This window comes from Bactrocera tryoni, chromosome 1 (assembly GCF_016617805.1).
Source record: "Bactrocera tryoni isolate S06 chromosome 1, CSIRO_BtryS06_freeze2, whole genome shotgun sequence".
Taxonomy (NCBI): Eukaryota; Metazoa; Arthropoda; class Insecta; order Diptera; family Tephritidae; genus Bactrocera; species Bactrocera tryoni.
Genome location: NC_052499.1, coordinates 66,105,585 through 66,119,116, shown reverse-complemented (window position 1 = coordinate 66,119,116; position 13,532 = coordinate 66,105,585). Strand labels below are relative to the sequence as shown.

General features: G+C 33.0%; 1 protein-coding gene across 9 annotated transcripts in view; it reads right to left on the bottom strand.

The window, feature by feature from the left end:
- LOC120782744 (sodium/calcium exchanger 3-like) overlaps positions 1-13,532 on the bottom strand; it is a 194,453-nt gene that overhangs the window by 5,152 nt on the left and 175,769 nt on the right. For 6 of the 9 annotated variants that reach the window (XM_040115180.1, XM_040115178.1, XM_040115177.1 and 3 more), the window contains 3 exons: positions 12,877-12,924; positions 1,609-1,757; positions 1,397-1,496 (listed from right to left, as the gene is read on the bottom strand). In XM_040115180.1, the coding sequence (XP_039971114.1) occupies positions 1,397-1,496; positions 1,609-1,757; positions 12,877-12,924 (297 nt within the window). The remainder of the gene's footprint in view (positions 1-1,396; positions 1,497-1,608; positions 1,758-12,876; positions 12,925-13,532) is intronic. The other 3 variants (XM_040115184.1, XM_040115185.1, XM_040115186.1) reach the window with 3 other exon arrangements.

The following is a 13,532-nucleotide window of genomic DNA, read 5'->3' as shown; positions in this document are numbered from 1 at the left end:
GTACCATCTTAGTAATCTCTGTTATAACTTTCTGCCAAATTTTTTGGATTTTTGTAGTGACTTGGTCTTTTTTATTTCTAAAACGAACCATATACTATATCAATAGACCTCGAAATAAATTCAGTCCTGATCAAGAAGAAGTTCGAATAGCAATTACCCGTCAGCCATCATCATCGCAAATACGGCGGCGAAGATCCGATAATGAGCATGCAATAGCTTCTTGTAGAATATGGTCGGACGAAAGCATATTCAACTACCATGGGATAAGCCTCCTCAACATCGCACATAAGGTTCTTTCGAGCGTAGTGTGTGAAAGATTAAAGTCCACCGTCAACGAATGGATTTGACCTTATCAGTGTGACTTTCGACCTGGAAAATCAGCAACTGACCAGATATTCACAATGCGTCAAATCTTGAAAAATACCCGTGAAAAGGGGTCGATACACACGCTCTCTTCGTCGATTTCAAAGCTTCCTTTAGCAGCTTGAAAAGGAGCTGCCTTTATGGCGCTATGTCTGAATTTGGTATCCCTGCAAAACTAAGACGGCTGTGTAAACTGACGTTGACCAATACCAAAAGCTCCGTCCGGATGGGGATGGACCTTTCCAAGCCGTTTGACACCAAACGCGGTTTCAGACAAGGCAACTCTCTATCGCGCGACTTCTTCAATCTACTCTTGGCGTGTGCCAATGATATTGATACCATTGGCCTAAACAATCGTTACTGTTAGTTCTGTATAAACTGTAATGGAAAAGGAAGCGAAGGAAATGGTTCTGGTAGCTATACAAGATATACAACGGCATTGGCAGCGGCTACGCTGGCTAGGTCATGAAGTCCGAATGAATGAAAACACTCCGACTCTGATAGTGTTCGACGCAGTACCTGCCGTGAGAAGCAGAGAAAGAACTCCACTTTTATTTGATCGAAAAGTATGAGCTTTTACGGGATTCCATAACATGGACGTAGTCTCAGCGGGTTTTAGCAAAGTCCCATAAGTATTATAACAGATATTTTCAAACGCTTTTCTAAATTTTTAAAACATTTACGAGTCATTCGTAGCGGTCTAATTTCGATGAACGGAGTTTGGTTGACTGTAGCTTACACGCGTTTAAAACTAAACTGCGAGCTCGATTCCGCTAAGATTTTCAAAGTATACGTCCATGAATATGTATTATACGGTCTCAACTGGCAGTGAGGCTAAGCACCTATCCGACTTCCTTTGTGGAGCGAAATATTGCTAGTCAAATTATGATAAGCTATTTATATTGTTTCTTCTTTCTTTATTAAAATTGTTTTTCGGGAAAATTTTTAATGTAAGAAATCTTTGCTGTTATGCAATAAATATTTACAGCTATGTAAGCCGAAACATTAATTTTCATTTAGTAATATATCTTACCAGCAGTTACCGTCAACGCATCCGCAAACTGTTCCTTCCACGACGATGTGCCAATCAGCAGTGACGCATTCGCCCTTTGCACCAATTTATCCACAGTGTTCTGGCGGTGTGAAGTCGAGGCAAGAGTGAAAGAGAGAGGGGAAGAGAGTGGTGAAAAATTCAATTAAAGCATTGCAACGGAAGTTTTATTGAGCACAATTAATTTTACTCACCTTAAATTCTTTGCTCTCCTTGATGCGCAGCTCGGCACGCACCACCTCGCCCAACTTGGGACGACCCAGCAAGGCCATTTTGTCCTCCTCCGTTAGTTCCTCCGGTGCCTTCTTCTCGGCGGCCTCAATAAGTCCTACCATTTCATCGTCTGCAGAGACGACATGTCATAGCAGCGGCGGCAACGGAGGGAACAGCAGCGTGAATAGCAATAAATTTTGTTTGTTTAAATAACGGCATAAATAAATGTGCAAAAATGCTGTTACACAATTAAGACGGGGCAACAAATAAGAAATGAGGGTATTCACAGTGCTTAGGATGATGGCAGTATGAAATATTTTTTTTTAAGATCATACTACCACGGTGGGTGTTTATCTTTTAAACAAAATTTGTTAAGTATTCGAGAAAATATAGTATGTCCGCCGATCCATTCGTTATGCATTTGTGAATACCCTCATTTCAAGAGTACATTTTTTTTCATAAATTTATTTTGTTTGTTAACAGAAATTTAGTTGTTATTTAGTTCTTGTCTAAAGAATGTGACAACGATTTGGTAAACATGAAATCACAACAACAAAAAAAGCAAGTTTAATATAAATACAAAGACAAACACTGACGAAAAGTCAACAAGTTCAGCACTTTGAATTGACTTGTTGCAACATTGGCGGCAAGCGAACACGAAAAGCCGATGCAGCTGATAGATAAACACTTAAACACATTTACATATACATATAGACAAATTTGTATGCATGTCAATTTAAGCAAAAATAAAAAGGTGGAAGGAGAAACAACAATGCACGATAAATGACACAAAACTGTATTTAGTATTGGGTACTTACAACTTGAAGCATGCAACATGCCACTCTACACTCAGCCATGCATAGGGCAACACGTTAGTATACATACGTATATACATACGTATATACTTAGTTCAATATACTTAATTGAACGGCTGCAAAAAAAAATGTTTGTATGCAAATAGTCATGCACAATGACAGGTGGGTTAAAAATAATAGCAGCGGGTAGTGGGGTAACACGGAGCTGTGACAAGCTGCACAATTAATGCATAAAAAACTTGAAATATTTTTGAGGCGGTAATTAGATTGCATGCCACAAATACTTATTTATAGAAAAACAAAGTGTTTTATGACATAATATTTCACTTAAAAGTTTGTAATATACATAGCGATAGTAGCGAAATTAGTAGAAAAAATTTAATTTGAAATTTTAAAAAAATTATAGTGTATTTATTTTATATTTATTAGTAGTTTTGAAAGAGAATGCTAATATAAAGTCAAAAAAAAAATTTAGATATATTATTTACAAATTCCGATAAAACATTTTATTTACATATAATTGGAAAATTCATAATTTTGAGTTACATATATTAGTTTTAGCAAGATAACTAATTAATCACGATATTTATTCATTGAAATTCGTATTTTTTGAGAAAGGCATGATTTTTTTCTTAATTTTCACATCATAACAGTTTGAGGAGCTCAAATGAAAATAAATATACGAGGCGATTTCGGATTATTTAATACGGTTCCTGTGTCTTTTTTAAAGGGTTATATACAGTTATAATTTTCAAAAAATCGATTTTTTTATTTTATTTTCTTAATGTACATATATTCAAGAATGCACACAGAAATTTTTTTTTCATTCCGGTGAATATTTTCGACGTTATACGCAAATTTGAAAGGGCGTTTCAGAGGGCTTGGAATTCGCTGACCAACATTATTCGAAAACAGCTAAGCCGATTAGTCTCATTTTTCAACGCGAGCTTCTTAATATATTTTTTAGCAATTAAACGAAGATTTTTTCTCACCGATAAATATTTTTTATAAACATTTTAAAGCCGAAGTTTTGGTCGAAAATTAAATTTTTTTAACAGCCGCTATTTCGTCAAAAAATTTTATTTTGCTTATTCCTTCACTTTGCTTTACTAGATTTAATGGACCCTGTTCGGTTTTTTGATTTCAGAGGTTTCAGTTCAGATATAAAGTGATTACCGGAGAACATCTTTTTTGAGAGAATCTCCCAGAGATCAGCCGAAGTTGCTTTCCTAATAAATATTTTTACTAATACTAAGTCTTAAAACACAGTTAAAAGATACTATAATACATATGTGCACAAATCTTTAAATCAATTAATTTAAAAGTTTTCTCAAAATGAAAAAAATTCTAGAAAAATCGTTTTTTTCGGCTTTCTAACAGTATATAACCCTTTAATTAATAAATTAATTGGCTAAACTCGAGTGCAGTGTTGGAGTCTTTTGGGAACCTTGAGCTTAATTATGTATGTTTTTTTTTTACTTCGAGTATGGCTGTTCTTCAAAAACAGCAAAATGTTGATGTTTAAATAGAAAAAACTGCATATTAACTCTATCCTTGTTCATAGTGAGTCAAGCTGACCCGAGTTTGTGGCGCATCCAAGGCTGTAGAAAAAAACTGAGACCTGAGAATGATTGTAGTGAATTGTTGGTAAGAAAAAATCTGCAAACATTTTTTGCAGAGTACCGGGCTCCCTTGAGAACTACGTGATACCTTGAGAACTCCGAGCACGGGCGGAATTGTGACCGATCTTCGCCCGTATCTTCTTCATTGATCCCTTCGGATACGTTACATAAGGCTAACATCTTCAAATTCATGGGATACAAATGACTATATAAATAAACGTCGATTTTGTGATAAAAAGGGAGAATCCGAGTATAATCATCAAAAGTAGTCCACGTTTTTAGTTCAACCGTTTGTAAGTAAAATCCTATCAATGAGGTTTGCAATAATGCTTTACTCAATGCACCGTTGATGCCAAAATCAATCGATGAACTTGTACGATATTTTTATCCATTTTAAAAATCTCAAGACACTATTGAGGTGTTCCGACTTAAGCAGATGCGCTGAAAAAACTGGTTGACAGATCACGCTCATATTTGGCATAGTAATTAAGGACTGTCCTGACTTAGTCAAATTTGAAATATCATTTAATTCAAGTAATTACAATTTCCGGGAGCTTTTTTGTCACAATTTATATTACTATTATTAATCAGTTGAGTCGTCCTAAGTTCTTACAGAAGGCTACGATATTACATGCAATTTTGTCAACATATATATATGCGTGATTATTTGAAGAAAGTATGTCTGATCCAAGAAGCAAATTTGAGAACATTATTCAAGACATTTACGGAGATTTGGGATCTCTTGAAATTAGGGTCGTCTTAATGATTTTCATTACTATACCTTTGAACTTCTGAATAGATTTTCTCATTAAATAAGCTGCATCATATACTATATAATGTTTTTTTCATTGACCAACAGAGATAGAATCATTGTTTCTACGGTTCTTGTGTACGCGAAAGGCATATCGCATGCCGTGGTACTGCTCTGACATTTCGTAACTTTTCCGATCTATAACTTTGGTTTGACATTTCCTCAATTCATCTTTACTTTTCATTACACTTAACTGATGGTACTTTATTTGAATGAGGTGTAAGTATTCCAAGTTTTTTACGTTGAGGACTCAAAGTCGATTAAAATTCGGTTAGAGTTCCAAAATAAGAGGAAATAATGAAACATCTATCTGAATGCCTAGCCTTGTATAGGATAAATCATCACAACTAACGCTTTCTGGATGATATTTCGGAGGTTGAACAGATACAGCTTATTGTACTGATGAGAAGCGTGGCTCAGAGAGGAGACAATGTGGGATGGGATTTTAGTAGCGGTGGTTTCAGCATGAGCCTCCAAGAGGCCTAGAGTGGCTAAATGTATAACACCAGATAGCCACTCTACCTATCTACCTAGTTCTAACTAGAAATCATTATCTTTCTGGAGTTGAGGGTAATATTATGAACACATTTACATAACCTGTGTTGAACCTCCATACAATCGGTTCGCGACCGACATTGCTCGCTTCGGAAGGCAAATATTCCGGTTGGCCATCAACTCCGAGGAAGACTCTAAACTGTGGTTTTGGCGTGACCGTCGCTAGATTCTTAAAGACTTACATCTTTATTAGGGGCAGGGTGACTGTAATGTCCACGGAGTCGATACTGAAGATGTTGGCCAAACAGAATATGGAATTGAAGAGGAATCATGGGAATAGACAAAGACTCGTTGTCATTCTAGAGTCTGTAGGTGCCAGGGCCCACCTACTATTTTCCACGTTCCATTTCAGGTCCAGCACGTGGAATTATTATGACCAAATTTGCATAATCTTTGTTGACTCTGTACACAATCGGTTTGGTTTTCCTAGCTGCGTGTTGACTAATCAAATATCAGGGAGCTTTAAGGTGGATTCTTTTAAAAATTTTATTTATTTATAAAAAAAAAGTTTCCAATATATATTTTTTAATTATAATACACAATTTTTATTATAATTTAAGTTCTATATTAATTTGTTTTGTTATTATTTATCGCTATTACTTATTTGACATAATTTTGATATTTATGTTCGCTACTGACAATCTAATATTAACACATACGTCACATCTATCACTGACACTTCAAAAAGCTGTACTTAAAAACAGAAAGCGAATTAAATATATATCTTTTAATACAAATATTTTCACATCGAATTGGCTTTCATTGCGATTTAGTGCATATCACATGATATCAAACACATTTGGAAGCTCGCATTAAATTTGGGATTATACAAAGACAAAAAAAAAGAAACATAAACAACAAATTAGGCGGAAAAATAAACACGGCAATTGGTGTTTTTTGGTTAGGCTAAACAGTTATGTAGTACGAATTCGTATTTTAGGAAAATTACTTACAAATTTCGTTTTTATGAAGTTCGGTTCGTACAAGTCAAGTGCAATGCGAATCGAGTAGCGTACAGTGGTACGAAACGTACGGTTCGTTGGTAGATGTTTTCATATTTTTTTGTGAATTTTTTTTTAAATATTTGATTTTGCATTTTTTTTGTATTTTTTTTGCAGTTTTTTTTGCATTTTTCGTGTGTGGGATATAGCGTTGCAGTTTTGTTGATTGTTGTATTTATATGTATTTACGGTATTTTTTTTTGAATATTTACACATTTTTAATTTTTCAAATTTATACACGTTTTGTATATTTTTTTTTTGAGTAGATATGCAAACAGAAAGTAATCATTCAAATAAAATCATTACATTTACATATTGTTTACAAATTGCAATGTTTTTATGAAAATGCAAATTTATTGTGGCAAGCGAAAAGTAGGAAGAAGCAGCAGCAGCAACAGCAAATGTGTGGACAGCGAAGCCACAAAAGCCGGACGGGGTGGTTTGTATGCAAATAATGTTTATATTTTTTTTAATTTTTATACAGTTTTTTTCATTGTAGTGGTAAAGTGGTTTAGTTTTGTTGTTGTTGTAATAATTTAAAGTATTTATAGTTGACGCAAGTTGTTTGTGATTTAGCCATTTAAAATGTGAAACGCCAATGAGTGCGTTCACAAATCCAGTTGCGTAGATGTGTCGAGCATTTTAAAATACCGCAATTGGAAAGAAAATAAAATAAATGCTCAAGTAACACGCTTTTGTAGAAAATCGAAAATCACATGTTAAACATATATGACTTTCGAATTCAAATATTTAATTTTCACAATTTACAGAGCTGATATTTTAGTATTAAATTTTAAACAACAATTTTTGAAATGCTTTTAGTCACCATAATTTTTCGCAAATATTTTGAAGATAACTTTTAATAATTTTCATAATGCAAATGCACTTTTTCTTACCAAAACAACTTGTCAGTTACGAAAAGGCGCAATTTTTGAATAAATAATATATAGTTAATAAACAAATAATTTGAAATAAACAATTTATAAGACAATTTCTCGATTCACAAACACCAATAATGCACTTACAGTTACGAATTTGTGAAGCACAAAGAACACATTTAGATAACATGTAGAGTATGCGTGTGTTATGAGTTGTGAATAGCCCTAACCTCTCTTAATGTGAAATAATTATTTATTTCTTATAATAAATTTATAAATTTGAAATAAATAAAAATTATAAATATTTAAAATAAAGATGCCAGCTAAATTGTTATTAGAAGTGAAAAAAAAAAATAAATTAGATTCCACATACTTATTATTTGACTATTAAGGGGATACATGGGTTTACGGGTTTAAAAAAAATCAAATTTTTTTATTGTCTTATTAAATTCTCAACACCTCTAGAATATAGTCCAAAATTTTCAAGTTGATTCGAGTAATAGTTTCGGAGATAAAGCCAGTAAAACTTGTGCGCTCGAGACTAGCTAGGCTAAGTGCGTCGTCTTTAATCGCATTTTTCTCGAAACTGTGTTTTTGAAGTCGGTTGGAAAAATTTATCGAGAACTATTCAACCGATCTTCATGAAATTTTACACAAGTCTTTGAGATAGAATTCTGATGGATTTTTTTTTGCGATTACAACAAAAAAATGTCACGAAATTTTTACTCAATTTTTAAATTTTTTGTAAAAAAGTCTGCCAAAAATGTAATTTTCAGTTTTTTTTCCTTCGTCCAAGTTCTAAGTCAAGATTTTGACTAAAACATCTATTTTTTTACTGTGAATACCGCCACCAAAAACAGTTTTTATCAAAAAGAAAAAACGATAATTCCTGTAGGAGCATGACAGCTATATGCCATAGTAGTCCGATCACATTATTTTTTTGAAAATTGTGCCGTTGCCTTGAGCAATAATATATGTATATATATGTCGAATTTCGTGAATATATTTTGTCAAATAAAAAAGTTTTCCCTAAAAGGACTTGATTTTGCTTGATCAGTTTGTAACATATGAAGTCTAAAGTCTATGCGGACAATCCCGCTTCGATTCAGGCCTTAAAGCAAAACATTACGCCTGTCATTCGCCAGTTACCAATCGAAATGCTTAACGAGTCATCGCAAATTTGACTCAAGGGCTAGACCATCTGAGATGTAGCCAATATTTGAAAGAGAAAATCTTCAAAAAGTCGATGCCGAAGAATGTTCTTTTAAACATTCCCCATTAAATTTAAAGTTTCTGTGGTTCTTCTTTAAAAACGTAGGGAACTTCAAAATATATCACCCTTTATATCTTTCTGGAATACGATATTGGGGGTTTCTTGATTTTGAGTAGTTTTTTGGAGAGAAAAAGGCGTATGCAAAATTTATCGATATCTCAAAACCTGAGGTACTATGTGTACATAAACAGAAGGACATGACAAATTTTTGTATTGGGTTTCTGTTCATTTCCGGGAGTTAAAAACTTTTTTTTTTTATTATTTTTAAATTAAATTAAATCTTATAACCATTTCAGCACTAGCTTTCAGGGTTAATGGGGCAATAAAAACTCTTTGTCCTTATGGCAGGTATGAAACCTTTGACTTTATGGCAGAAAAAGTGAGATTAAGTTTAAGATATCAGTGTTTAAATTAAAGTTATGGTTTTGTCATCAAATTTGCTTATTATTTACTGAAATAGATTGCAAATATAATGTATTTAACAAAAAACAAAAAAAAAAAATTAAAGTTGCTATGCATTTTTATTACAATTACATAATTTTGTAGACCCTATGTTCAACAAAAATGCTTCACCCTGTCAATACTAAAACAAAAAAAAAATAATTTTAATTATATAGTAAATATTTACTTGGCCTCTTTTATGGTTATGCATGATTAAAACTTAATTTCCACAATGCGAATTTTACAAAACTGTTTTCCATAAAAATAAATACAAGTCAATTTTAATTTTTTTGAAAAATAAAAAGTGAAAGAAAGTAGAGTAAATATACTTAATTCACTTTAACAGCGCAATTGATGTGTAATTTCACATCAATTTAATAAATCAAACAGTTAGTTGAGTTGTTGTTGTGATAATTGACGAGCTCACTAAGCCCACCTTCGGGCCACATCAATAATTTATGGCATATGAACGTGTGAAATTAATTTTGCAAATTAAGTGCGTTTGCACAGCATAAATTGCATAATCGTTTATGCATATAAATGTTAGCTTTTTTCCTTTTTGTTTTTTAATGCTGCACTTTAAATTGGTAAATATTAATGTACTGTTTGCCATAATAGCAAGAAGATTTGCCGTTAAAATGTGCGTTAATTCCTATGATTATTTCAAACACTTAAGTATATGAAGAGCATTAATCAATTGCAGCAATTGCCAATCACTTCTGCTTGAATTTGAAAATATTAGTTGGAGTTCAGGAATAATTCTTAGCACTTAAAAACATCAAAATCAAGTTCTTGTATGGAGAAATTTTTTATTTGATGTTTATTATGGCATGGAGTATTGTCCAAGGCAATGCTATTAGGTCTAAAACTTTGCTTCCGCCGTTTTTAAATCGTTTTATATCGATCTTGGACATTTGTGTCAACACTAACCCAACAAAATATTTGTAGAGATCTGTTTACATCCAAAATTTATTCTCAACTGAAAATGTCACTTTTTGAACCGAATACTCGACATTTGCGGGAAATTTTGCTTTTCTTTTTTAATTCCTAGAAACGTACGGTAAGGCTGTCATAAGTGAAAGAACATGTCGCGAATGGTTTCAACGTTTTAAGAATGGTGATTATGAAGTCGAAGACCGGCATGGTGGTGGAAGGGAGAAGATTTTCGAAGATGCTGAATTGGAGGCATTACTCGACCAAGATGCGTTTCGAACCCAAGAGGAATTGGCCGAATCGTTGAAGGTGACACAGCAAGCTGTATCAAAACGACTCAAAGCCATGGGGATGATTCAGAAACAAGGAAAATGGGTTCCTTGCGACTTGAAACCAAGAGATGTCGAACGGCGCTTCTTTGCATGTGAACAGCTGCTTCAAAGGCACAACCGAAAGGGATTTTTACATCGCATTGTAACTGGCGACGAAAAATGGGTCCACTACGATAATCCTAAGCAAAGAAAGTCATGGGGAAAGCCTGGACATGCCTCCGTGTCGACTGCAAAACCGAACATTCACGGCGCCAATGTCATGCTCTGCATTTAGTGGGACCAGCTGGGGGTGATATATTATGAGCTGCTAAAGCCAACTGAAACCATCACAGGAGATCGATACCGAACGCAATTGATGCCTTTGAGCCAAGCACTAAAAGAAAAACTGCCACAGTACGAGGAAAGACACGATAAAGTCATTTTCCAGCATGACAATGCTCGGCCTCACGTCGCAAAGGTGGTCAAAAAATATTTGGAGACGCTGAAATGGCAGATCTTACCCCACCCGCCGTATTCTGCAGACGTTGCGCCATCTGATTACCACTTGTTCCGATCGGTGGCACACGGTCTAGCACTTCAGTTCTTATGAAGAAGTCAAAAATTGGATTGATACTTGGATCGACTCGAAAGATGAGGAGTTCTTACGTCACGGAATACGCATGCTGCCAGAAAGATGGTCAAAAGTAGTAGCTAGCGACGGCTAGTATTTTGAATAACATTTTTGTAATGGTTTTTTATAAAATAAAGCCTTAAATTTACAAAAAAAAACGGCGGAAGCAAAGTTGTAGACCTAATACAATAGCTAAAAATACTGTTCAGATCGGATCACTACATCTAGCTGCCATACAAACTGAACGGTCGAAATTAAGTTCTTGTAAGAAACGAACAAAGATTAAACTCCTCAAGTCACTCATCACCCCCGTCTTGCTATATGGTGCAAAGGCATGGACAATGACAACATCTGACGAGTCGGCTTTACGAGTTTTCGAGTACGGTTATGCGGAAGATTTATGGTGCTTTGCGCATTGGCACCGGCGAAAACGATAGATCGCTATGATATACTTCGTAAGTGATGTCTCCGCCAATAAGAAAGAAGAATTGAATAAAAAAATACTTCATTCAAGATCTATTTTATATCTCGTATAATCTCTTGTTTGGAAAAAAACGGGTTTCAAATTTAAAACAATAGTATAGCTGCCTTCGGACGTTAAATTTTTCAAGGCAGTATCTCCAAAACCATTATTTGGATTAACTTGAGCATTTAGGACAATATTCTTGAAATATTATCAAATTAAATAAGTCTAAAAAATGGATTCTCAAAGCCGTGAGAACCATGTAACCTCTTAAATATTAAATTCGTTTATATTTGGGACACACCTTGCATGTACATTCAGTACAACTATGGCCCTTTTATTATACTCGTAAATCTGTAATTTTTGGCTCATTTTAGTTAATATGTATATTTTCTATACTGGAAAACTTTCTTTACTTAAGGTTCCATTGACTATATGACGCTGGTAAGAATGTTTATCTCCAAGATTCTCAATACAATTTGTTCTTTAGTAATTATAGCTTTATTTTAATTTTTTCTTTATAATTAATATTTTGACCAAATAAGTGGTCATTAGATTTCAAAATTAAAAGCTAAAAAGCAAAAACGATAATAATTAGTGGTGAAGTAGATAATTATATATGTAAATACATTCAAAGCAGTTAAGCGACGAGAGTCTAAAATATTGTGTAGCATTAAAGTAAAGCGTTTCTAAAAGCGGAAGGTAGTAATTAGTGAAAAGCTTTCAATGTTTTGTAGGAATAATTGTGAAAACGTTTGAGTATTTTTTTAGCAAAGTACTATATTTAAAAAGTTACAAAAATATCAATAATTTTTAAAAATTATTAATTTACAAAAATTGTTAATTTACAAAAATTGCAGTAATATATTGTATAGTTAGTTGTAATTTATATAAAATAAGCAGTTTTTGAAGAGTGCTAATGACATACTTTGTTTATAAGAAGATTTTTGCCAAACGAAATACTTAACGTCATTTTCGGTGTGTATTTAAAATAATTATATATATTATAATTAAGAGTGATTATGTATATATATTTTGTTGCGTTACTGTCAAATATAAACTATTTATTGCAAAAATTACGACCCTTTATATTTTTATATTTTCCAAACGCTTAACACTTTATAATTAAATAAATTATTTTAAATGAATAAGTGTGTGCTAAAATGGTATATATTTTTAAGCGATTTATACAGCACAAGCAACAATGTTTAGCGACAATGATGATATCACTTCAGACAAATTTTACTACAAACAGTTGTGAGTAATTACACAGTTAATTGTAACAAGTTTTCAACACGACAAAATTATCAATTCACAGCACACAATTTGTAAATTTGACTTTAATTAGATTTTCTTGTAAAAACTTTGGAAATTTTATGCCATAATTTGTCAATGTTCTTTTTCCGTTACATAACACTTATAAGTACGAACAGTTTATTGTAAAAAGTAATGCAAGAAGTAGTAATAGTAGTATATACATATATGGATCAAGATTAAGTTTTGGGTTTTACATACCGAGAAACTTGTTTAGAAATTTAAGTGCTTCCGTTTTAATGCTATTATCTGCGTGAATAATGAATAGAGGGATAGGAGGAATAATTTTCTTTATCTTGCTTAAATTCAATCAAATGATATTATTAATGAATTACTTATAGATTTATATATTTACTATACATATGTATGTGGCATATACTTATGATTAAACGTTAGATGACAAAATTTCGATGATAAATTACTAATTTCTACGATATCTATTTCTTTCGACGACTGTTAAGGACTGCAATCAGAACATTAGATTGATATTTTTATATTACTTGCGCGGCTTGATTTGCTGTTTCATTTATACCACTTGCTTGTTCGATTCGCCACATTATATAAAGCAAACTTATGCCACAATATTTCTGAATTGATTCACAATATTGAGGTTATAGCAATATCGAATGCTAAAGTGACTAAAAAAATGATCAAAAATCAATAATTACCTGAAAAATATAACTGAGTAGATCGTGTCAAAATTTTACGTCTATCGGTCCAACCGATCCTAACATAATTGCATCCTAACATAACTTTAAAATGACAATACGGCAGTTTTGAAATTCGGTTCCTTTCGACGACGATCTCAAGGCGGTAGCAGTGACTAAACAATTAGTCGACCTAAGAAATAAATGCAA